Consider the following 24548-nt stretch of genomic DNA (forward strand, 5'->3'; position numbering starts at 1 on the left):
ACCGCTATTCAGGTAAAGACGGCAACTCGAGTTGACCCAATATTGTCCCAGGTTATGGACCTGGTGATGCATGGAACATCTCCACAAACCTCTCTGGTCTCACCCGACCTTGTTACCTACATGTCCAGGAGGACGGAGTTATCAATCCAATCTGGTTGTTCGTTGTCGGGGAGACGTGTCATTATCCCACCACCACCGAGATCACAGATGTTAGAACAGCTCCATTCCGATCACTGTGGAATAGTGCGGATGAAGGAAATTGCACAAAGCTATTTTTGGTGGCCGGGGTTGGACAGTGCTATTGAAGAGAAGACAAGAGCTTGTATGTCATGTCAGGGTGTGAGGAATGCACCCCAGTGGGCACCCCTACATCCATGGGACTGGCCTGAAAACCCAGGCAACGTATTCACGTTGACTTCGCTGGCCCCCTTGAAGGAAACATGTTCTTGGTGGTGGTAGATGCCCATTCTAAATGGCCAGAAGTCTCTATAATGCAGTCCACTACTGCAGAGAGTACTATCCAAAAACTACGAGGGCTCTTTAGTTGTTTTGGTCTGCCAGAACAACTTGTGAGTGACAACGGACTGCAGTTCGTTTCTCAGGAGTTTCAAAATTTTATGAAGGCAAATGGGATGCACCATATCATCCATCCACCAATGGATTAACTGAAAGATTTGTGCAGACAATGAAAGAAGCTTTGAAATTGGCAAGGAGACAATTATCCATTCAAAAGCGTCTGGACACCTTCTTATTATCCTACAGAAACACACCTCATGCTACGACCAAGGCATCCCCGGCCTTTCTAATGATGGGATGACGGCTGCACACTTCCTTTGATCTGTTGAAACCTTCTGAAACCCGACAAATTGTGCAATGTCAGCAGCAAGATCAAGTCATCAGGCGTGCACCCAGAGCAAAAGACCGAACCTTTAGCCCGGGACAGCCGGTTTGGGCTCGGAATTATACTTCTGGAGCTAAATGGGCCTCTGCCACTATCATCGCTCAAATGGGACCTGCTTCCTACACAGTCCGGACTGCAGAGGATCTCACCTGGCGGCGACATGTAGATCAGCTGCTGCCAGGTCATACCAGTCCTCAGGACACATCCTCAGTTGAGTTGCCTGACTTCACCACCTCCAGCGAGACACCGAATCAAGAGTCACCTGTTCCTGACTTTTCCCCTCCATTACTGCCAGCGGCAGAGATACCCCTCTGCCCAGCACGAGCTGATACCCCATCCTCACCCCTTTGCCCAACGAACCCTGAGCTCATTGTCAGGCCCGCCCCCAAGACACTTTCGGGTGCAACAACACCAGAAGTCCGCCGTAATCCACCTAGAGACAGAAGGCCTCCTCGTCGGCTGGATCTTTAGCTAGGGCGAACCCACGGTTATGGGGCAAAATAATCCCCGGTGTTTAGCAGTCTAAATGGAGGCCTCCTTCTCTAGTTAGTGTTTGTTTTATTTTGGGGACATTCTTATTAAGGGGGGAGGAATATGTTGTGCATTTGGTTGTCGTGGTAATAGAATCTTGTGTTGCTATGGCAACTGAGTTAGATTATTAGGGGATAGCCCAGCCTGTTTGGCTGGCTGTTGGTTAGTTCTGTGTGTAGCAATAAATGGCTGCTTTCAAGGTTTACAGCTCTCTGTGTCTCCAGTGATTTCTCCCTAAAACTGTTGTCCCCAAGGATATAACAGTGAGTCAGTCCTATGCATGCCCTATAGTTATAATGCCTCTTGGAAACCCATCAGAATCACAATTTTATCATGAAACAGAAGATTAAAAACCTGATAGTTACTGCTCAAAGTTTCATGATTTTACAGCAGAGTCAAATACTTGATTGAAAACAAACAAACAAACAAACAAAAACACATCACATACAATAAAAATAAATGTAATGGTAGAAATTGTTTTATTTTTTTTAAAAAAGTATTAAACAAGGGCAGTGTTTGAAGTAACAAAAGTCAAACTGTTTTCAACAATCCATGAACAAGAATATGTTTTCATATTTGATATTTGAAAATGGTTACAAATAATTATTTCTATTTTTAATCTCTAGAAAATGCCATATTCTAACAGACATCCATGTTTACTATGATTGCAGGAACTCATGTTGCCTTTGTGGGATGCTGGAGAAGACACTAATAAGTAGATAAAAACGGATCTGCTGTAATGAGCAGCAATAAAATAATATTTACAAAAGTTCCAAGCAGTTTGTATATTTTTCCTTTTGTACAGATATTAGTTCATTTATTGAGGATTTCTACATTTACAGGACTGAACAAAATATAGTAACATCTACATCATCATCATCTGCTATATACAAGATTCAGGTTAAAACAGAAAACAACATTCTAATTTGCCACACACACGTACAAAGCCAAGTTCTACTCTTGCAGGCCTTCAATGCCACTCCCTGGAATCAATAGACCTGCATGCTTATTTGAGAGCAGAATTTGGTTCATATTTTGGAAGTGCAGATTAAGAACTCTGCACCAAAAACCTGCCTTTAAAATGACAAAGAAAAAATAGGATCTCTTTTCTCTGGTTGTTTAAAAAAATATTTCAATTTTGATTTTGCTGATGATGAAATATCCAGTAAGAGAGTCCATGAAGTGTGTCACAGGTTTTTCATCACAAAATGAATTTGGGATGATCTGCAACAGCAGGGTCAGCATGGCTGAAAATGTCTTCATAGTAATTTGACTCAGAGCTGTTAAAACAATCAACAGGTTACAGTAAGTTTTACTATCTTTAGTTAAAATCAGAACATCACAACTAGCATAGTGAAGCATTCAAACTATTTAGACATTAGCACTTCTGTTTATTATTATGCTGAAATATGGTGATAAAAATAAAATTCAGTTAAATTGCTTGAGATTGAAAGTTTTTCAATTAATACAAAAACAGATCTGTCAGTGCAATCTGTGTATGAAAAATATTCCTTAAGTCAATTTTAATAGATTTCAAAGAACAGTTAACCTAACTGTAAATGGTTATTAAAATGATCTGTTTCAAAATAAAGGATTTTCAGCAGTGCTCAACATTGGCCTAACTCTGTTCCATTACAGTCTATGGTATGACTTCAGTGGGAGCAGCTAGGCCAGCACACAGAGCTTTAGAAAACGTCACACTACATGTATAAAGAATCTTTAACCCTTATCAGAAATTCTTACGTAAGAAAGCTACATAGAAAGAAATACCCAGTTTCAGTTTTATAATCTACTACAGAATGTGTAACTCTATTAACTTCAATGGAGTTACTCCCGACTGAGATCAAAGTGTGTGTGAGAGAGGAATCTGACTCTTTAATTCATGAATTACACACAAATGCTGCCATTTTAATTGAGTCATTTCAATATCCATTGGTTTATTTGTGTAAATACGGAGTCTTACAAAGTCAGTTGTGTTGTGCAAAAGTATAAACCTTTACTTATTAGCCGGTCAGATTTGTAAGAGGGAAGGAAGAGGGAATTGTGGGTTTTATGATAAAAGCATGAAATTTGCCACAGTGTTAGGACATGACCTAATAAAGATTTTCAGAGATGGGGCTATCGCCAGCTCATGCAAGTTGGCTGTGGCAGCCATTTAAAAAACATTGTCATAATCAGCAAATAATGTTTTACAATAGGACATACAAGGGATGTATTCTTGGTTTTGCTTCAACAAGACCTTAAAATTGGTGTAAGGACACATTTTGTACTAATTTTGATTGTCAATGTGGTCTTGGAAGAATTTAATCACATCTCTCTTTTTTCTTTCAGATACTACTTTGGTTGTGTGAAAGCTGTTTTGTGTTTGGGTAGTATTAACTATACACAGTAGTGAAAGATACAGATTACTATTGGCTGTTACTGGTGCTTCAAACCTGTCAAAAAGATACAAGCTTGTTTGAGAGCCAGGTCCGTCAACGGAGACATCCCATTCCTCTACTGACTGAGGCAAGCCGCCTGCGCTTTGTCAGGAAGACAAACGATAGAGTTGATTAATCCAGCAGAATCAAAAAGAGAGCATGTTGGATCTGGCCATCAAACTCTAGCAGAAAATATCAGATGTTTCCATAAAATGAATGCACTTCCCATATCCACAGACAGATGATTAGATAATGGTGATGGTACTGAGAAAACTTTGAACAAGGCACAAATCCTGCTCTATTAAGTTTTTAAAAAAAACTTGAAAAAGCTGTGGATCACTCTGATGAACTGCAGAGGAAATACATATGTTTAGGTGACGAAAACAAAGGACCTCCAGAAAAAGAAAGGTGCTTTATTTGTGAAATGAACATACCATCAGAAGACCTCCATGAAGCTTCTACTCTCAACATTGATAGTTGAGTCCACAACTGTGCACTTTAGCTGCAAGACCAGTGCTTGCTTGCAAACCTAAGTGCAGGGAACTTAGTGGCCCAAGGGACAAGGTATCATGCAAGATGTTTGGTGTGTCTCTACAGCAAAGTAAGGGGGAAGAAACCTGAGCAAAGCAATACAGAGAAGAGATCACATGGGACTATCTCTTCTGAACTGATAACATAGATTGAAGAGACAAAACTGAACGAAGACGTGGGTGCAGTGTTTAAACTAGCTGTCCTCATGATGCTCTATACAGCTAGACTAGAACAGCTGCCTGCCCGCATTCACAACACAGTGAAATAAAATCCCATATCCTTTCACACATTCCAGCTCTCCAAGCACACAAAGAAGGATGTGATGTGCTCCTTGCCTTCAAGTAGGGCATTAAACTTGTCCTCTGAAGTGCACATGAGGAAAACTGATGAAGCAGCATTTCACCTGTCCCAAACAAAAAAATATTCAAAGGGACCTGTTTTAAACAAAAGAACAGTCTACTTGCATCATTTGACCCAGGATGCCAGGCAAAATCTGTGCTTGAGTCACTACTGGCACTGATGTCCATGATATTGTGTGGTTCAAACATTAAAACTCAGTCAGAACAAGTTTCCATTCATCCAGCTACCCTTATTTTGGCACAGCTGTTGCAATACAACAACAACATCCATTGCCATGAAGGAACAGAAAGTTTGAACCACAACGAAGCTCGAGAAATGCCTTTTCCAGTGTACACTAGTTTGATCCTTCATGCACTGCCATGAAAAAGTGAGCTAGTAGATACTTCCTTTAAACTTGGATAGTCCACTATCTCCTATGACAGAGAGTGTTAGCCTCTCTACCAGCATGGCAAACAATGCATGCCAACACTCCGAGGACAAGAATGTAGTCTGTCCGCTCAAGCTCCATGGTAGTCTGTTCACTGTTGCAGCCATAGACAACATAGACCACAATCCTAGCTCCACCACAGCAACAGACTCCTCCCAGAGAATTGGGACATCACATTATCAGCATCCTCAAGTGGAGGGAGTTGTCCACAGAATTTCCACCCTGGACTGAGAGACTGCGGCATCAGTGAAGAAGTCTATATCATCACTTCCTGAGTCTTATAGAATTGTCCCTCCAATGATTTTGAAGAAAACCAATGCTGCCATCCCTGATACAAATGTTGAAATGAAAACAGACTGCCAACTGATTACGCAAGCCCTGCAAAAAGAATGCAGGTGGCTTGAACAAGTAAGGCAAGCAAGTCGGGATACCTTCAATGGAGAACAAGACACTTCCTGGGGAGCTTACCATCCCAGACTTCGCCCCAGCCATCACTGCGCTTCTTCCCCTTTCCAGATGACTCCAAGTCTGTGCAATGATTCGTTAGGCCATGGATGTGATAAGGAACGCTGTGCACCACCTAAATCCATGTGCCAGTGATCACGGTGGATCAACTCCTTTTCAGCATAATCAAACTGATACAGTTGACCTGGCCTGCTGGGAATGGAAAGGACAAATTTGTTATGTTGAGTGGTCTTCATCTGGAAATGGCAAGTCTAAAGCTGATTGAGATTGGCTAGAAGACAGTGGATGGACAGAAGCCCTTGTTCAGGCCAAAGTGGCTTCCCCAGGAACAGCTGACTCCTTCCTGAAAGTGTCTCATGAGACACTTTGGCCTACCAGTGGGTCAGTACATCTTGCTCTAAAATGCATACACACAGTATATCCAAGGTCTCAGGGAAGATGAGGCCACATGGGGTAATATAAATGGTGTGGCAAGTGGAAACTAGAAAACCCAACATTCCACTTTTGACATACCACACTTAATCTGGAGCTTCTCATCTTGACCTATGTGCTGTCAATCTGTCAAACCTTGCTTTATACACTGAATGCCTTGGAAAGCGGTTTCTCTGGTTCTTTGCATTAGATCATACTAATTATGCTCAGTAGGTGCCTGTTCATCCACAAGATACGGTAAGCCTTCACACAGTGTATCCAGACACAGCTAAAGAGTTCCTGAACAGGAAATCCACAGTTTGCAAGACCCAGCATACTTTCTCTGGAATTGCGCTTGACCAAGCTCATGAGCAAAATAATGCCATAATCGAAGGGCATAGTGGAGCTGTTGATCTAACACAAAGTCCAGAGGCCCTTCGACGGTGGATGAAAGCGGGACCAGAAGTAGCCAGGGTGATAGGAGAATTTGAAGCCACAGCAGAGAAAGGAACCACCTGAAAAGGGTCTAACACAAAGCACCATGCGCAGATGGTAGTGCCCAGGCTTCGTTTACACAACATGTCAAGGCACTTGTTGAAGTCATAGAAGACATGAGCAACCTCTTCTCAGAGGAGAGTGTAGACTTAATTAAACTGGACACTGAAGACATTGCAGACCCTGCTGTGATTGTCTCCGCTAGGGAACTTGAGAAGATCAGGCAGCAGCAGTACATCTCATTTAAAACAGAGAGATTGCAAGACAAAACCAAGTCATTAACAGAGCATATCAAGCAAAATAAACTCCCCTTGTTCAGCAGACCTCGTGCAAGGGAGATCTCCAGGACCAAATTGCAGCTCTTCTTCTTGAAAAATGGTGGGGAATGCAATGTTTCAATATATTGAAGACTGAAAGACTTCCTTGTTTCTTAATTCATTTTAAGCTGCATTTTAAGATGCCTTTTCAATCTTTTTGAGACACAGAAATATCCTGTTAAGCACAGACCGATCTGAAATATCGTTATTAGAAAAGAGAAATGTAATTTCCTGTTCATGAACAGAAACTTGTAAACTTGTTATATTTCTATGTAATTAATATTTCTATAAATACTCCTTGATGCACCTACAACGCATGTTCATTCTAAATATTTTTGTATAATCTCAATTTCATTGCTTTAGTTTTTAGGTCACCTAGGGCAATAGGAATATAAAAATACAAAATAAAATACAAAAAAACCCCACAGTGGGATGGTTTAATACTATAAACAATCAGTATCTGAAAAACATTAGAAAAAATGCATTCAGAATTTAAAATGGCTGCCATGGCCAGCATGGGATGAGTTGGTGATGGCCCCATATTTGAAAATCTTTATAGGTCATGCCCTAAGACTCTGGGAAATGTCATGCTTTTATCATAAAACCCACAATTCTTTCACAAATCTGATCAGCTGTGAGATAAAAAGAGTAAAATGAAGGACTAATTCATTAGACAAAGGAAAAAATCCCTCTCCCTAAAAACCCACGATTGGGTAGTTGCTGGGGTTTAGCCAATCTGTACAGAAAGCAGGGCACAGAGTAGGTGGAAAACTGGCCTAAAACTTACCTTTGCACATCTCTGTTGTGATGACTGCGTGCAGAGGCAGTCCTTTTTGTGTTCTTGTTCCTTATCTAACACATTAGTAGGGTATGTATCTTGGGGCATATTGTGCCAATTTTTAGGCAAAGATTCCCCATTGACTTCAATAAGAGTTCATTTTAAGAACTGATGGTGTGATAAATCTTTGGTTTCTGACAATGCGGTCTCTTCCATTCTTAAATTATATTTGGGAATTTTGTAAATGTTATTTGTAGAGTTGGTCAAAATTATATCAAAAAAAGATTTTTTGTGAAAAATGGCCTATTTTAGGAAACTAAACTTTTTATGAGAACTTACTGGCATTACCAAATTTTTTTGCTTTTTGAAAAAATATTCCCTGGCATTTTTAATCCATATATTATTTGCAATGTTATTTAAATGTTTATCAAAATCATTTTAGAAATAATTATTGAAATGACTAGTTTACTGAAAACTCTGTTTCCAATAAGAAAATGCGATTCTCAGGAAATGAAAAATTTAGCTTATTTTAATAAAAATTGATAATATTTTGATTAAAAACTCACAAAAGACACCATGGAAAATGATTCCATTTCAAACTCTGTGAAACAGAAACAACTTTGACATTCAGGGTTTTTTGTTTTGCTTTTGTGAATGTGTTTTTCCTCTTTTCTTCCCAGTTATTTTGTTTGACTTTAAATTACTTTAACATGAAATTAATAATACAGGGCATTTCTCTAGCTACACAAGGGAGACTGAGTGTTTTCCCTCCAAACACTCCCATATTTTTGTACAAATACAAACAGTATATATAGTAGCCTGACCTATAGCAGCAGAGCCTGGAACAGTCTGCCTCAGGCATCCCTGGCCACACAAACAGGTTAGTCAATTCTAGTGCTGTAACTCCCCTCAAAGGCTATGCAGTCCTTGTGTGTGTATTTGTGAGCCAGGAGGTAGCAGGGGATGACAGAGGATATGTCTACACTACAGTTAAACACCTGTGGCTGGCCTGTACCAGCTGATTCAGGGTCCCAGGGCTTGAGCTAAGTCTGTTGAATTGAGGTGTAGCTGTTCGGACTCAGGCTGGACCCTGGATTCTAGGACCCTGCGAGGTGGGAGGGTCCCAGAGCTTGGGCTGTAGCCCAAGCCCTAAAGTCTATACCACAATTAAACAGAGTTAGCCCAAGCCCTGGGAGCCTGAGTCAGCTGGCAGAGGCCAGCCCCAGGTGTTTAATTGCAGTGTAGACATACCCTGAAGAGCTGCAGATGGGCTTGGGAATCAGGAGTTGTTGAGCACGACAGGCAGGGAGTTTATCTGCATGGACTTTCCTAACCTCTGGCTGCTAACTCCCACGACAGGCAAACCTCCTAGAGACAAGCTCAGCCTGCTGCATGCAGCCAGCACCTTCAGCCTACCAGGCTTTGAATCCAGGCATTCCGTGCTGGATTCTGTCTTTACTACTTGAGTAAGCGCATGCTAGAAATGCATCATCTCCATCAGCACCTTACTTCTTTGTTGGCATAAACACCAGTGTTTAAAATTAAACAGTTAAGATGACATGTATATGTACATACATAATAGACACATACCAAATGGCATAAGCAAAAATAGGCAGTACTGCACTATGTCCGGCATTATGCAAATAGTAGAACGTAGGCCCCGTTACATCATTTCATACCATTGTTATAGCAGCATGTGTGCAACCCACAAAGCAAATTTCTGTGGGCCAGAGAGGCAGATATGAGAAAGGGGAAACATTCAGTGAAGGAAGAGAGTGAATTACAGGGAGAAAGTATAGTACTTTTATACCAGAGCACTCTCTAGAGAAGATTGTTAATAAGGGGTGACACAAATAGGATTCAATAACTTTTCTAATATTGTTAGAACATGCAGATCAGTTTTAAGACATTCTCTCATGCCCCAATTTAATTGGTTATTATCTTATAATTAACGTGGCAGCCTGGAGTCTTATTAGCTTGATCATTTTAGTATAAGGATTGAGCTGAGAAAACCAGTTACTTACTGAATTTATGCCTGTCAGTCAAACCATTGTTGAGAGGCCTAATACATGAGAGGTTTTGTTCTGACGGAAAAGGGAGGGAAATCTAATTAAAACCAACATTACAGTTTGCTAGGAATAACCTGGATCATACTAACACAACAGCGGGATCATCAGAACCTTTTTGTCACAATGGCACATCATATAACATTCTCCTGGTTCTAGGGATAGTTCAAAAATGTGTCCTTAAACATTTCTAAACATTACCTCTGCTTAATCATAAGAAACTGAAGATGAAAATATTGGATATCATCAATATGTTTTGCTTCATAAAATAAAAATATAAGATGCACCATCATCTTCCTGATTTTATACATGCAGCAGGAAATCGTTCATAATAATGTCCCCAGAACACATTTACCCATTTTTACATTTTGGTTTCTAAGAAAATTATATCTCAAAGTTATTTGTTGATATGTCCCTTCAATTACTCTTGAAATCCATAGAGCTCTGTGTGGCTCGAAAGCTTGTCTCTCTCACCAAAAGAAGTTGGTTCAATAAAAAAATATTACCTCACCCACCATTAGGGTTGCCAACTTGGTAATGGACACTCCAGCAGGAGTGCCGGAACCTCCCCTGCCCTGCCTCTCCCCACTGAGGCCCCAGCCCTGCCCCACTTCTTCCCCTCCAAAGCCCTGCCCCTGCCCCATCTCTTCCCCATAGGCCCTGTTCCACCTCTTCCCCCAAGACTCCGCTCACTCCCCTCCCCTCCTCCTCCCCCATCACTCGTTGCTTTTCCCTTCGCACCTGCTGTCCGGGTCGGGGGAATCACCTGTGGAGCTGCAGCTGCCCAACACCGGGCTGAGTAGGGCTAGCAAGGGTGATGACCCAGCACCTCCCCGTCTCCTCCGCCCGCAGTGATCAGACACTATCAGGCATTCTTTTTTACTGGACTTTCCAGTCAAAAACTGGGCACCTGGCCACCCTACCCACCACGTGTCTCTAATGTCCTGGGACTGAGATGGCTACACCTACACTGAATATTTCAAATCCATAGGCCTAATCTGACACTCATAATCCTCAAACCAATGGGAATTTTCTCTCTGTGATAAACTCAGGATCAGGACCCAGCTATTTTCAGAGTAGTTACTTTTCTATGTAGTCTCTAAACAGGCATCCAAATTACCTTTTTATGCCAACCATAAAATCCACAGTTCTCCTCCATGATGGTTTTATCTGTTGCACGTCCCTATCAGAGCCCATTTCCTCAATTCTATGCCTCTGCACCTTGAGGTCTTTAAACCACGATCTGAGGACTTCAATAACTCAGATATAGGTTAGGGGTGGGTGGGTGAGATTCTGTGGCCTGCGCTGTGCAGGAGGTCAGACTAGATGATCATAATGGTCCCTTCTGACCTTAAAGTCTATGAGTCTATAAAAGTTTGTGCTGCAGCCACCATCATGGTGGCTAAAGAGAATGGGTGTCCTCAGAACCAGTCTATGCTTCTCCTTAAAGAGCCCAAAGGGTTGCTATGAGTGACACAAAGCTTTTCCTTCCAGCACCTGGAGTGAGCAAGCTGTGCTGGCAGTGCTCTCAGCCTGGGGAGCAAGGGAACCATCATGAGTCTCACACAGCAATGCAGAGGTCAGAGTGTCACCACAGAGGCCGCAGAAGACACGTCTTACACTTTCATCCTCCCATAGATTAATCAATATGCAGGGTTAACAGTAAGAAATAAGGCTGTGAAAGCTCAAAGGGGTTTCATTAACAATTTAGAGCCAAGTGCTCCAGATTCTTCAGTAAATCCCCAGCCCACCAAAGCACTTAAGCATGTGCTTAAATTTAAACATGTAAGTAGTGCCTTTCACATCAGTGGGATTATTCACAAGCTTCAGTGCTTTGCTGGATCAGCACTTACGTTCACCCATGCTCATGTTAAAAAAAAGAGTGCAATGTGTGCCTAGAAGGAGCCCAACTCCTGAGCTGTGGACTGTTGGAGATGTTCTCTATTTAACTGTGGCAGGAAGGACAATACAAATGCCGTGCACCTGGAGTGAGGTGTAAGCCAAAAAATGGAGGCAGTTTAGGGAAATGTATGCTGAATATTGAATTTACAGACAAGCTCACCTACACTGCCTTCAAAATGCAGCAGAACCACGGATGCTATTTGTGCTTAATGTTTTCCATCTGCAGCTGGAATAAGTCAGCACTGTGTTCTTGATACACTTCTCCTTGGCTGGTTTGGCAAGGACAAGTTTGATGCATGCCTCGACTGGTGTCTGGAGTCAAGGGCAGATAGATAGGGCCCCCATTCTGATCCATATTGGTCAGGAGGCCTTGATTTAATCCTGGATCAGGGAAGCTCTAGCTCCCTTCAGCTCTAGGTAGGTGAAAGAGCAGTCTGTGGTTTGCCACATACAGGGGATTGCACTGCTTACCAGCCAGAAAACAGCTGTGTTATACTGTCTACATTTTGGCAGGAGAATTTGGCCTATATTCTGTGACTTCCTGTTTCCGTATAGAACAATATAATACTTGGAATCAGTATGAGTTTGTTTTAGTTTGTTCATTTCCTTAGGTAGCTTAGGGCCAATTTTTCAGACCTTAGCTAGTTGTGCATTTGTGCACACACAAATGTGTTATTTTGTGTGTGCACTATGGTTAGATATCCATAAATTCCAATTTATGAACTTGCAGGCTAGATAGATTACCATCAACCATGTACACACACAAATCCCAATTTGCACACCAGCATCCAATCCAACTTTGCACAAGCAAAGTAGGTACATATTTGCACCTGTGCTAATCAAACCCTTAACACATCATGTATTTAATTTATCCCGAATGAAATCTAGAGGGTCCCCTGGAAACACAGCATGGATATTTGTCTATGGGACCAGGCCCGCATAGATCCAAGAAGGGATCGTGTTGTCATTAATGTCCTTGCACAAACAGGGATTTTCATTATAGAGGAAATAAAAATCACACAGAACACTGTTGTAGTATTCAAGCACAAGGGACATGAGCCTTAAAAAGGTGACTGCTCTGACTAATTCTAATAGCACTTTATTTCCTAATTGCTTCAGCTTTACAAGTTATATACTTTGGGAACCTCTCCTTTAAATCACTGTCGCTTGTGGCAACATTAATTACCAGTATTCATTGTGTTCTAACTCTACTTTTGTTCAAGTTGACATGTAACCAAGTGACATATAGGACCTCGGAGATACTCTGCTGACTGCACATCCTGTTGGGTAGCATCCTCTAGCCTTTGTCCTCTAGTGAAACAAACACATTATCAGCAGTGCTGACCATAGAGCAGGAAGCTCTATACTTTGTCTACAGAGGTTAACTTGAAGGGCACCTGCAACTCTCAGATGGATGCTGGCTCCAGACTTCATGATGTTACAGTTTCTGGGAGGAGTGCAGAGACCGTTGTCACTCAGACTCAGTGTGTGAGTGAGAAGTACATTGTAGCCCTGCTTTCTTTATGGTGCCAGGCTATGTCTTGAGTTGCAGTCAAAGTAAGGTGTTCAAGAGAGACTGGGGTTTCATTCTCAGGACTTTAGGGGGGTGCCTCTTTTTGGGGATTTAGACTTGGTCATACTCCTGCAGTTTGAAATTCTTTTGTGAGGGCTACTGAAGAGACTTTTCACAGCAGGAGGCCAACAGCTGCCAATCCCAGCGCTGTTTAACTGTTGCTTTTAGCCACCACTGTCAAGATGCAGCTTCTATTACTCTAGCATTACTGTGCAAGAGGCACTTAATTTGTTTGTGTCGTCCAATTTTAAGTGCTCTCTCCAAATCCATAAAGCCCGATTCTGCCACATTTACATTGAGTAGGGACTTACTCCCCAAGAAGCCCCATTAAATCAATACGACTATTCACATAATAAGGTACAACATGACTAATGCCAACAGAGTTTGGCCAATACAAATACATTCTACCTACATAACAAATAATAGAAATGTTGACCTTCTCATGCACGGGCAGTTCAGAGCAGTTAGTGTATACAGGCCAAATTCTGTTCTCAGTTTCACCAGTGTATGTCACAGTCATTCTGCTGAACTCAGAGTAGAATTGTAATTGAAAGCAGCATTTGGACCAGGAAAGGGTTTTTAAGTGAATAGAGTTACTGCTGAAAGGTGCTGGGTTGACAGCCCCGGAGTGTGAAGTTCTTTGTTTATCCAAAGACACTGGTGGCACATTGCCCTGCAGGGATCACCCCCTCTCAGTATGAAAGGGTAGTACAGCCTCCAGGTCTATTCAGTCCTTGACCTCTCTGATGGAACTGCCACCAGGAAGCTGCAATCATGGCCAACTGTGGTGCTAGCTCTGTGATGTAGGCCTTTGCCTGACAGGGAACAGACTCAGATACCAGCTCTTTTTACTGTTCCAAGGGGTTAAAAGAAAAAACATGGATTTCCCCTGTGAAGATAAGTTGTTTCTAAAATGGAGACTAAAATCCATCAGCTATAAAACTGTATAAAAAATGTCTACATTTAAACAACACTAAGGGCCAAGCCCTGCTCTCATTCACACCCATACAAGCCCACTGGAATCACCATTGCAACTATGAAGCACTGTGCAATTATGCAACCCAAACGAAATCAGTAGGTTGCATGGGTGTAACTGATAGCAGAATTTGGCTCTAAGAGTCTTACTGAGTTCAATGTGAAGTATGCTCAGATCAAGACCCGACAATCAAGGTCTTAGAAAACAGCTTAGTTCAGTATTGCCATGTTGGTAAAATGATTGGTAATCATAATAAGTGAAATCAATTAAGGCTTTTTGTACGACTTGTGAGCTAAAAGGTGAAATACTTACTGCTGTAACATACTGGTTGGTGTGTTTTGATCTAGGATTCTTCTCAGGGAGAGCAGGAGATGTGCACTGGGAAGGAGGTTTAGAGCCAGGATTTGAAGCATCTTCATCCAAGAACGTCTCTGTAGAGAGCTGGGACAATCCAGGATGGGCAGAGCTACTAAAACCACTCACACTTTCACCGGAAGTGCACTGGGATGATTCTGAACTCTCTGTCACTAGAAACAGGAAGAAAGCATGCAAAGTTAGACTCTGTCTAGGCCTGTAGTCCAACAGTCTTTACACATTTAAAGACAATATATCTTTCAGTGTCTAATATTTTAGGACTCTACTGATCCAAACTGAACACTATACTCTGAGTGTGGCCTAACCAGTTCTTTATAAAGTTATAGACAATCTCCTTAGATAGATATACTCTTCTTGATAAAAACCACCATCCTAATAGCCTTCTCCATTGGTGTGGGCATTGGACTGAGGAGGAGCGTGCACACACAGACCCCCACAAAAAGTTTGGAAGAAGGCTAAGATTGCCTAGCCCTAAGGAACTGGGCCTAAGGAGTAATGCAGTGCCTGTGCAGTGATGTGGGAGTCAGTGTCACCATTGTTTCCCTTATTTGGTTCATGTATTTAAAGAGTTCTTAAAATAAAAAGTTTAAGATAACCACTTGCGGAGGCACTACTTGTACATCCCACCCTAGGTGACAGTGATGGCTCCAGAAAGCAGCAAGGAGCTGTCATGGTTGTTGCTACCTGGAACTAGAAATGTGATCAATTTGAGGAACTAAAAGTATAGCCGAAGACATAAATCACAAAGCTCTGATGTATTCTACCTCTACACATCTGGGTGTGTCGATCCATCGAGATACACACATCAGAACCAGAACAACCTGCCATGTTCAAAATCCTTACAAATCCCTTCTAATCCAGATGCTGAAATTCACTCACTCATTGAAGGCTGACTGCCAGTTTCCTGCTCCAGTTCATCTTCCTCAATGCAGGTTCTAATATCATATGACCAGTGGTAGAAGGGTGGTCCTAATAAGCCTGGATGAGGTGGGCTGGAATACACATGCAGGTTCAGTGATCCCAAAATGGAAGAAGAGGACTGGCTGCTTGAGGAAGATGTGCTACTGTTTGAGATAGTGGAATGCGGCCTTTTAAATGGAGTGGAGTGATCAAATGAAGACACTGCTATTGATGCTCGAGATCTTGATTCTACAAGCAAACAAGAACCTTTGATCATTGGAAGGGAACAAGGTGAATAAGGGAAAATGCTATTTTGAACAAGAAATAAAACAGGATTGGTACAGTGTAATAGGCTAGCTCACTAATCTTCTACTACTTGAATTAAAATGTTATTGAACTGAGTTTAGGAAAGTCCATTTGTTCAGCCCACAGCTGCCCACGTGCTCTCCAGATTTTCTGACCAGGAGAGATTGAATACACTTTGAGGTCTGTATTGCTGAAGTTCTATGAGTTTAACAACAGAAATAAGATACTAAATCTATGACACCAATACAAAAGTACAATCAATTCTTTGCAGAAATATGTTGCAATCAACTTTTTTTTTTTTTTAATAAAGAGCGTGAAAAAATTAATGAAGACAATCATCCTAGCAGACTGGCAAGTGGGAAGGCAGAACAGCAATGTAATGTGAGTAGTAGACAGTACCTGTTCCCTTCATGATGTAATCTATTGCTCGGTCGCTTATGGCTGCTTCACTGGGCTTGATGTCCATGAAAGGTTTATTGCCTATTCCCATTGACACCATTTCTTGCATTCTGAGTTCTAAAGTGGGAAAATGCACATATGAAAAAGATCAGCAACCCCTTTGATGTTTTAGTTATGCTGCTATGAGAGAATGAAAATATTTTCCTCTTTCCAGTACCTTAGGCAGTAGCTTACTGACCCCCTACAGGAGAGAAAAGCATTTATCAGCTGCAAACACTCTAGCTCTGGAGCCAGCCAGACACTGGCAACTTGAGTCAGTCAGATTTCATTTTTTATAAAGTAACTAAAGGATTGTAAGGGATGGTGCCATCTCCTCTGGTGCCATCTCTCAGACCCATTTCACTATTATTATTGAATCTTTTTACCAGTATGTGGTTTTTTTTCCTAATGGCAAAGTGAGATTTGTTTTCCAACCATCCTCAAACATTACAGAATAATTCTTTAGAGGGAAAATGGTATGATCGTTGTTTTCATCACCACTGAATGTGACTCAGTTTCAGAACATCCACAGTCACACCAGTCAAATACATTGCAATTCAAAGTAGAGTTCATAACTTCACTCTTACTAAAAAATAGCCCTGGAAGTGGCATGTCATTTATGTCTAGCACAAATCACCAAGCCTATTGCCACCAGGATACCATATTATGATGTTAACTTTAGTGTCAGGACTGTTTTACACAGTACTTTGAGGCTAGCAGTACAAATATCTTCCCTCCTTTAACTTAAGGTTCTTGGCAGAGAATCTACCCTTATTAAACTTTTTTTTCCCCGTTGTGGATGGATGGCTGCTTGTGCCAAGGATGGAGACTACCAGAGCAGCATGAACATTATGGTACTGTTTTATTATGCATGCAACACAATTAGGGTGGCATGCTCCCCTCTCTGGGCCTGGCCAGTCCCCGCTCTCTTTGAGGCAACTTGCTCACCAAGGGGAGTTTGGAAAGAACGGTCCCTTTGATTGGAGGAGATTGGGGACTATGATTGTGCAAATTAAAGAGGACATGGAAGGCTTCTTAGGGGGCTGATAGAGTCTTTCAGGGCTGCATTTCAAATCCTGCTCATGTAAGTAGCAACTAAAAACCATTCATTACTATCTGAGGGCTGTTCAGCGACGTACGTGAAAAGAGTTAGTGAAGTCTCACTCCTGGTCCAAGCAAAAACCAGCTGCCATTACAAACACCTCAATTGCAGTTAGCACTAATATTGGGCTTGGGTTTGTATTCCCAACCAACCTTCCTGTAGGGACAGGGCTGAGGCAGGGCATAGGGGCAGGGCAGGGCATGCGTGCTGCCGCAGGCGTGGCGGCACGCTAGCTGTTTTTCAGTGGCACTCACACTGCCCAGGTCCTGGCTCTGCATTTTAATGTAATTTTAAATTAAGCTTGTTAAAACATTTTAAAAACCTTACTTTACATACAACAATAGTTTAGTTATATATTAAAAACTTATAGGAAGAGACCTTCTAAAACACATTAACATATATTACTGGCAAGTGAAACCTTAAATTAGAGTGAATAAATGAAGATTTGGCACACGACTTCTGAAAGGTTGCCGACCCCTGTTGTAGGGGAACAAGCTTTGCTGCTGTCCATGATGCACGCAAACAAAAAACAACTCGAGCTCTGGATACACTACAGAGCTTACAATGGTGCACTTGTGCCGCTGTACCACTGCTAGTGCAGATGCTTTAAGCTCTTCTGGAGTTATGTCGGTGGGAGAAGCTCTCCTGCCGACATAGTGCTATCCACATTGGTCAGTGTAATGCACTTTGCTCGGGGGAGGAGGGGGTGGCTTTTCACACCCCTGAGCGACATAAGTTATACCGACGTAAGCTGCAGTGTGTACAAAGCCTCAGTCTTAAAGCAAGAGGAACAGAAACAGAAGTTTTCCTTGACCCAATTTCATCACAGGGGGAAGAGTCAGACCCTCCAACACACAAAGGCCTCAGGAATTGTGCCAATCAGCCCTCACTCCTCAGTGGCTTTACTTCTAGCACTCAGTGATCTCTCTCAGGCCTTTGCTTCCAATTCCCTAGAGATTATCCTGATGATGTAAAATAAATGGCTTGCGGCACAGAGGCTCAATTTGTCCAAAGCTTTCAATGTGCACAGATATTTTCCCATTCTTCTAGGGCTTAAATTCAGCTGGAGCAATCTGGAGTAGAGTGCCAGTAAATATTTTTAAACCCACAAGGAGCCCTGGCACCCCAGTGCCTCACCCCTAGGGCTGAAGCTCTGAGCCCTGGTGCCTCCCGTGGGGCTGAATTCCTAAGCCCTGGCATGCCCCAAGCCCCGGCACGCACACGCCCCACAACCCCACTTCCCACAGCTGAAGCCCGGAGCCCTGCAGCTCCACAGGGCAGAAGCCTCTTGCCCCACCAACCTGCAGCAGGGCAGAAGGCCAGAGGCACTCCCTGCCCACTGGGCCCTGGAGGTTTTATAGCATACTGGGGGTATGCGGGAGGGGGGGGGAGGCTCTGTGAAATAATCTATGAGATTTTAAGCCCTGCTTTCTTCTAAGTAGTTTAGATGTCATTAACTGACCCCAGGTCTGCAGTAAAAATGAACTTATTGTTTCTCTAATAATTGTGGATTAAAGCACACAGCTCAGTGGAAGGAGGCAGGCACTGACTGGTACATCAAGGTCTTAGCCTGGTAGCAGAGTTTCTCAAACAGGCTGGGAACCATTCTTCTAAAAACCCATTAAGGTAATGAAATGAATCTGCGAATGTAGTTTATCACCATTAATCAGGCACATGATCTTTTGATGGGATATTTACAAAACAACAGAGCCAAATTGAAGCTGACCATACACATTCAATAATCCTTAAAAAAGAAAGATGTACAAAAATCTTTCCAATTATAAGAACTTAGAAATATCCAAATCCTTAAGAAGACACTATTGCTACAAGTACTTCTCAGAAAGAAAAAAGCTGCAGCATTAATTCATGGAATGCCCAGATGGATTTAGAATAAATATGCCATGTCCCTCCTCCTTTGTTCATATCTATTCCTTTCATGTCAGTTCTGAGTTTACTGTCGCTTTCTGTGCTACTTCTCTTTTGGTGTGAATTAGGAATTTCTGGGGGGAATTCTGAAGTGATTGGCTAGAGAAGAATAAAGGAAAAAGGATTTAAAAAAGAGGAAAGCATTAAAGTGGCTGAGTTAAAGCTTCAAATCGACCAACTAGTACAAAGTCTACTCGTTAGTATCTCCCCAAAAATGCTTACCACCAAATAGGATTCTGCCCCAAAGTTACTATTTTCTAATTTTCTTTTTTCTGAGTCATGTATTTAACTTCTAAATTTAAAGTAACCTGAAAAAAAGGGGGAGAGGAAATCATGCCCCTTTCTTCATTATGTTGTATAACGAAGGCCTAAAAGGTAAGAACTTTTTGTTTCCTTGTTGTTTTTCTTTCCTTCCTTCCTTCCCTTCCTGTTTGACTTTTACATTAGAAATGTCTACCCTATTTTTGTCTATGGATGACAGCAAAATGGTAGGAATGACATTAGAGATACCATAACTATGTATACCAAACTACTTATGCTAAACAATCTGTTCCACCTTGTACTCAGAGTGTCACAGCTAAATACATTTCCCAGACCTGAAGAAGAGCTCTGTCTAAGCTTGAAAGGGTCTTTCACCCACAGAAGTTGGTCCAAAAAAGGGTATTACCTCACCCACTTTGTCTCATCAGCGATACTACTGGACTAAAAGAGGGGGAGGTATTTTTGAATCAGACTGCTTGAAACTCTTCACCCTCTTTTGTCATTTGTTTTGATTTTGTCTGCATCAATTTAACTTAAGTGCCTGACAAATCCATGGGAGAAAGATGTATTGGTTAAAGATTTAATTTGCCCTTCAAATAAGGGCTGAGAGAGCTCACAATTCACATTTGGAGCTTCCAGAGAGACTGTAGCAAGACCAGAGCTCCCTGTACTGATATTTCTAACATTAAAACAAACAAGGAGAGCTCTTCACCACCCTGCACGTCTGATGAACAAAAGGTTTTACTCATAGCCCTTAAAAAAAAATCCCCCCCCCCCCCAAGAAAGGGCAGCCACCTAATTTTTTCTTCTGGAGCTCACTTCTAAGCACTATTAGCTGCAGAGGTGAAAGTAAGCTGGTACAGGCTGGTACAGAGGACCGGTAAGAAAAGGAGACTGGCTGAGGGAGGGAGAAGCCTGCCCCCTGCATAAGAATAGTTTAAACTCAGCTGTTCCCTGAATGGTTCAGTTAGGAGGGGTTTCTGGCATCCTTGTTAATTTCAGTCACAGTAGCTGGGGGGGGGGGGTGTTTGACCATGGCAGGGGCAGTCCTTGTCTGCCCCCGGGATGAGGAGATCTTGTCTCCAATACTAATATACACAACAAATACAAGCATTTGGCTGCACAACTTAAATCCAGAGCTAATAAAAGCAGGTGGAAGGGGAAAACTCACTGTCACATTGGTTTCTCGTCTCCTCCCTCCCCCTCCTCCAGCCAGGCTGCAGACAGGCTCTGCATTCCTCCCCCTCCACCCCCAGCAGGGGTTCTCCTCTAGGCTCTAGCTTGCAGTAGGGACACTGGCTGAGATGCCTGCTGCTGCTGTCTGCATAAGAACAGCTTAAACTCAGCTGTTCCCTGCACAGTTCAGCCCCCAGGGTTAGAAGCCGTTTCTGGCATCCTTGTTAATTTCACTCCCAGTTGTTGTTGGGGGGTGGGAGGGGGGAGGTTGTGTGTGACCATGGCAGGGGCAGTTCTTTTCTGCCCCCGGGATGAGGGGATCTCCTATGCACAAAAAACGCAATCAAAATCAGGAACCATTTCCAAGTTCAAATCTATCCCATTCCCTCCCCAGCAGAGGATCATGGTTGTGATGTCCAAACTGCTTGCAGGTCCTCTTTGAAATGTTACTGAACCGCGCAGGGAACAGCTGAGTTTAAACTGTTCTTATGCAGGAGGCAGGCTTCTCCCTCCCTCAGCCAGTCTCCCTGCTCCCTGCTGCAAGCTAGAGGGAAGCCCCTGCAGCTGCTGCTCAGTGCCAGGCGGGGAGAAAGCATGGAGCCTAGTGTCTGCAGCCTGGCTGGAGGAGGAGGGAAGACAGAGAAAAATGTTACAGTGAGTTTTCACTTTTTCAGGCTTATTCCAATAGTAAAGTTTTATTACAGACAGTACTGGTGGTAGTAGTAATAGTAGTTTTATTTTCTCTATCTATGTTATGCAATGGGAGGGATCCATGAAGCATGTAGGAGAGGTGGGTTGCTTGCGATTGGACCATATGGGTAAGAAATGTAAATTACTTTCACCCCTGCCCAAATCCCAGGGCTTCCAACTGCCTCTGCAGCTGGTAGCTCCGGGGGTGATTTAAAGGGCCCGGCTCCTAGCTTCAGCTGAATCCCCGAGCCCTTTAAATCCTGATTTAAAAGCCCTGGGTTTTAAAGGCCCCACTTCTTCCGATAGAGGCCACGCCTCTTCCGGTCGAGGCCCCTCCCCCTCTGCAGGACTCTGGAGTACCGGCAAGTCCTTTAAGTTACTTTCACCCCTGATTAGCTGCATTTGTAAGACGCAGTGCTACCTACTGTGGCAAGACTGAAAACCAAGTGTGTATTCCACATAGGTTTCCCAGGGGGTTATGTTCCATACTTACCACCATTAAGGGTATACAGTATAGCTGTAGCCATATTGGTCCCAGGCTAGTAGAGAGACACAGTGGGTGAGGTAATATCTTTTATTAGACCAATTTCTTTTTCAGATCTGGGAAAGGAACCCCCAGCATCATAGCAAAATGCAAGGTGGAACAGATAGCTTAGCATAAGTAGTTAGCACAGAGTCTAAGGGACCATTCAAGATAGAATGGCCTGTTAACACCTCTGCAGTCATAGGACAAAAAGGGGAGTTAGTGGGTTACAGATTGTTGTAATAAGCAATAAAAAATCCAGTGTTTAAAAACTAGGTTTTCCCACAGTGCTCGCAACATATCTAAGAGGCCCTCCCAAAGCCTACTAATTGTAGAGAGACAACTTTATTGTGCTGTAATTGTTTTAGGAGTGCTGTTTGAAGAAACTGTTTTCCGGTTGCTTTTTTAAAATTGAAGTCTTTGGTGATTGCAGACATATAAGGGTCACCTAATGGGATTGTTTGACTTGCCTTTATAGAACTACAAGGAGTAGACTGCTAAACCCTTCAATTTCTTTCTGAATTAAATAGTTGGTGTACCTCGATTTCTCAGAGCTTGTCTCCAAAGAATCCTTCCTATGATACTGGTCCAAGCAATTTTAACTTCTGCTGAGTTTGCTTGAAGGATGTATGTGTCCTGGGATTTCCTCCTCCTTCTAAACCAGATTTCAAATCGCAGACCACTGTCTCCAACATTCTCTGTCATCCCAATCTCAGCCGTCTAAAATCATATTTTAAAAGCACACATTCAACTGGATGGAAACATGTATAACAAACTGATCTAGTGGAATTCTTTGCATTGCTCATTCTATAATGGTAGAAAAATGTCTTTATCTTGATTCCTTGCTAGTACAACTGTACACAGCTATAAATATTTCTGTTTGAATTTTCAATATCCCGAGTCAGCACTCTAGTTTCCCCATGTGATCTCTTTGTATAGCAGCATGGAGCTGGCAGTGTTAAACTCTAGGAGAAGCACAGAATCCTCAGAAGTTCAGAGAGCTGCAATGAATTAAGTTGAAGCTGAATATCTGAAGGCAGATCTTCAGCTAGTGGATGTTGTCATAGTTCAACATATACCAGCTGACGATCTGCCCCTTGGGGTCTAGTATGCAGGGAGAATGCTCTATGTTTGGCCTCAGTTCAACAATTCAGTTCAGCATATGTTTAAAGTTAAGCACATGCTTTGGTGAATCAGGGTTTTGCATATATCTGGTGTTGCCAAACAAAGATAGTTGCAAACCCTGGCTTCACACACATACACCTCTTAAGACTGAGAGGTATAAGTCTGTAGTCAGAATGGTGGCTGAGAGGGCATAACTACATATCTGGCGCTTCTTGTTGTAATGAAAGAAATGTTAAAAATAATTATTTCTACAGGAAACACCTGGTTTCCCATGAGTCCGGTCCAGCAAGACATACATGCACTTATGATACAGCGTATAGACACACAGACATGTTTTGCTCATTTTACTCATCAGTTTCTGTTTCTCTCTTTTCCAACTTTTAAAAAACACACACAAACTACTTGAAATGTAACGTACAATGGAACTGTGATCCTTCAGCTACCATTGTCAAACGGATGGGGTTCCTGTCCACTCAGAATACTAAGCAGATGGCAGAAGGCATGCTGCATTGTACATGCTATCCAAACCATAACAGCAGGATTACATTTACCTTGAATGACTGTTTGTACATGTAGATGTCATATCCCCCATCAATCTTTTTTGTTTTGCTAAACAAGATGAGGTCTTCAAAAAGGAAGACATGTCTCAAATACTTCTTTCTTCCACAGCAAACAAGAAACTCATCTTGACATCTCAGCTGTCCTTGTTCTTTCAAATTGACCTGATTGGAGAAAATGACAATGCTACTAAAGATAAGCGACGGCTGAGCCGATTTTGTCCAGTCCAAGGATGAATGGGGGAAGTGCATTATGTCACTTAGACTGTACACTCTTAGGGCCACGGACTGTCTTCTGACTCTGTATTTGTACAGCTCCTGGCACATGGGGTCCTGGACCATGACTAGGGCTCCTATGTGCTACAACATATATATAATAAAATAAAATAAAATAAAATAATCTGCCTCTTAGCAACTTTCTGTCTTTGAATGAAAACTGCAGCAGCAAAGCCAAGGGGATATCTGAAAAATAAAGGAAGGACTGAGAAATGCTTACATCACACCCTCTAATGGCATCCATAGCAAGCAAGTCGTTTCCATGACGAAGCTGGAATTTTACCATTTCTTCAGCTGCCCTGAGATCATTGAGCTCCTGCTCCTGGGTCTTAGTGCACTCTTTGATCATATCTTTTAGAAGAAGAGCATATTTGCTCATTCTTTGAATAGGCTTCAGCAGATAGGAAGCCAGATCCATCTTATCACCTAAATCCTGTTGTTTATTCTGTGGGAATATTAAAGGAATGTGTAAACAATATTTGATATACTGCATAAAAGTACACACGGCAGTGAGTGGTGTTCACACAATTCACATTAAATAAGAAACTGGATAGTAATTACTTTAAAGAATGCATTTCCATGGCTTGTAAGCAAAGCATCCGATTGTGGTTTGTTCTTGCTGTATAATGCATACATTCCAAACTGTTCTTCCTGAAAAAGTATAGGAAAAGATGTTATTCCTTGTTATTTTCTATTTCTCCAATGATCAATTCCTTCTCCATTTAACATCAGTTTTGTAC

General features: G+C 42.2%; 1 protein-coding gene across 10 annotated transcripts in view; it reads right to left on the minus strand.

The window, feature by feature from the left end:
• Window positions 1–1907: 1907 nt before the first annotated feature.
• The window catches only part of PLEKHG4B (pleckstrin homology and RhoGEF domain containing G4B), a 203262-nt gene continuing 180621 nt past the window's right edge, over window positions 1908–24548 (minus strand). For 8 of the 10 annotated variants that reach the window (XM_039525803.1, XM_039525799.1, XM_039525794.1 and 5 more), the window contains 9 exons: window positions 24370–24459; window positions 24029–24253; window positions 23527–23697; window positions 22390–22570; window positions 16134–16250; window positions 15408–15677; window positions 14466–14680; window positions 9661–9720; window positions 1908–2712 (listed from right to left, as the gene is read on the minus strand). In XM_039525803.1, the coding sequence (XP_039381737.1) occupies window positions 9679–9720; window positions 14466–14680; window positions 15408–15677; window positions 16134–16250; window positions 22390–22570; window positions 23527–23697; window positions 24029–24253; window positions 24370–24459 (1311 nt within the window). In that variant the 3' untranslated portion in view covers window positions 1908–2712; window positions 9661–9678. Of the gene's footprint in view, window positions 2713–6936; window positions 7012–9660; window positions 9721–14465; window positions 14681–15407; window positions 15678–16133; window positions 16251–22389; window positions 22571–23526; window positions 23698–24028; window positions 24254–24369; window positions 24460–24548 lie in introns of those variants that run through there. The other 2 variants (XM_039525798.1, XM_039525800.1) reach the window with 2 other exon arrangements.

Source organism: Mauremys reevesii, linkage group 2 (assembly GCF_016161935.1).
Source record: "Mauremys reevesii isolate NIE-2019 linkage group 2, ASM1616193v1, whole genome shotgun sequence".
Classification (NCBI taxonomy): Eukaryota; Metazoa; Chordata; order Testudines; family Geoemydidae; genus Mauremys; species Mauremys reevesii.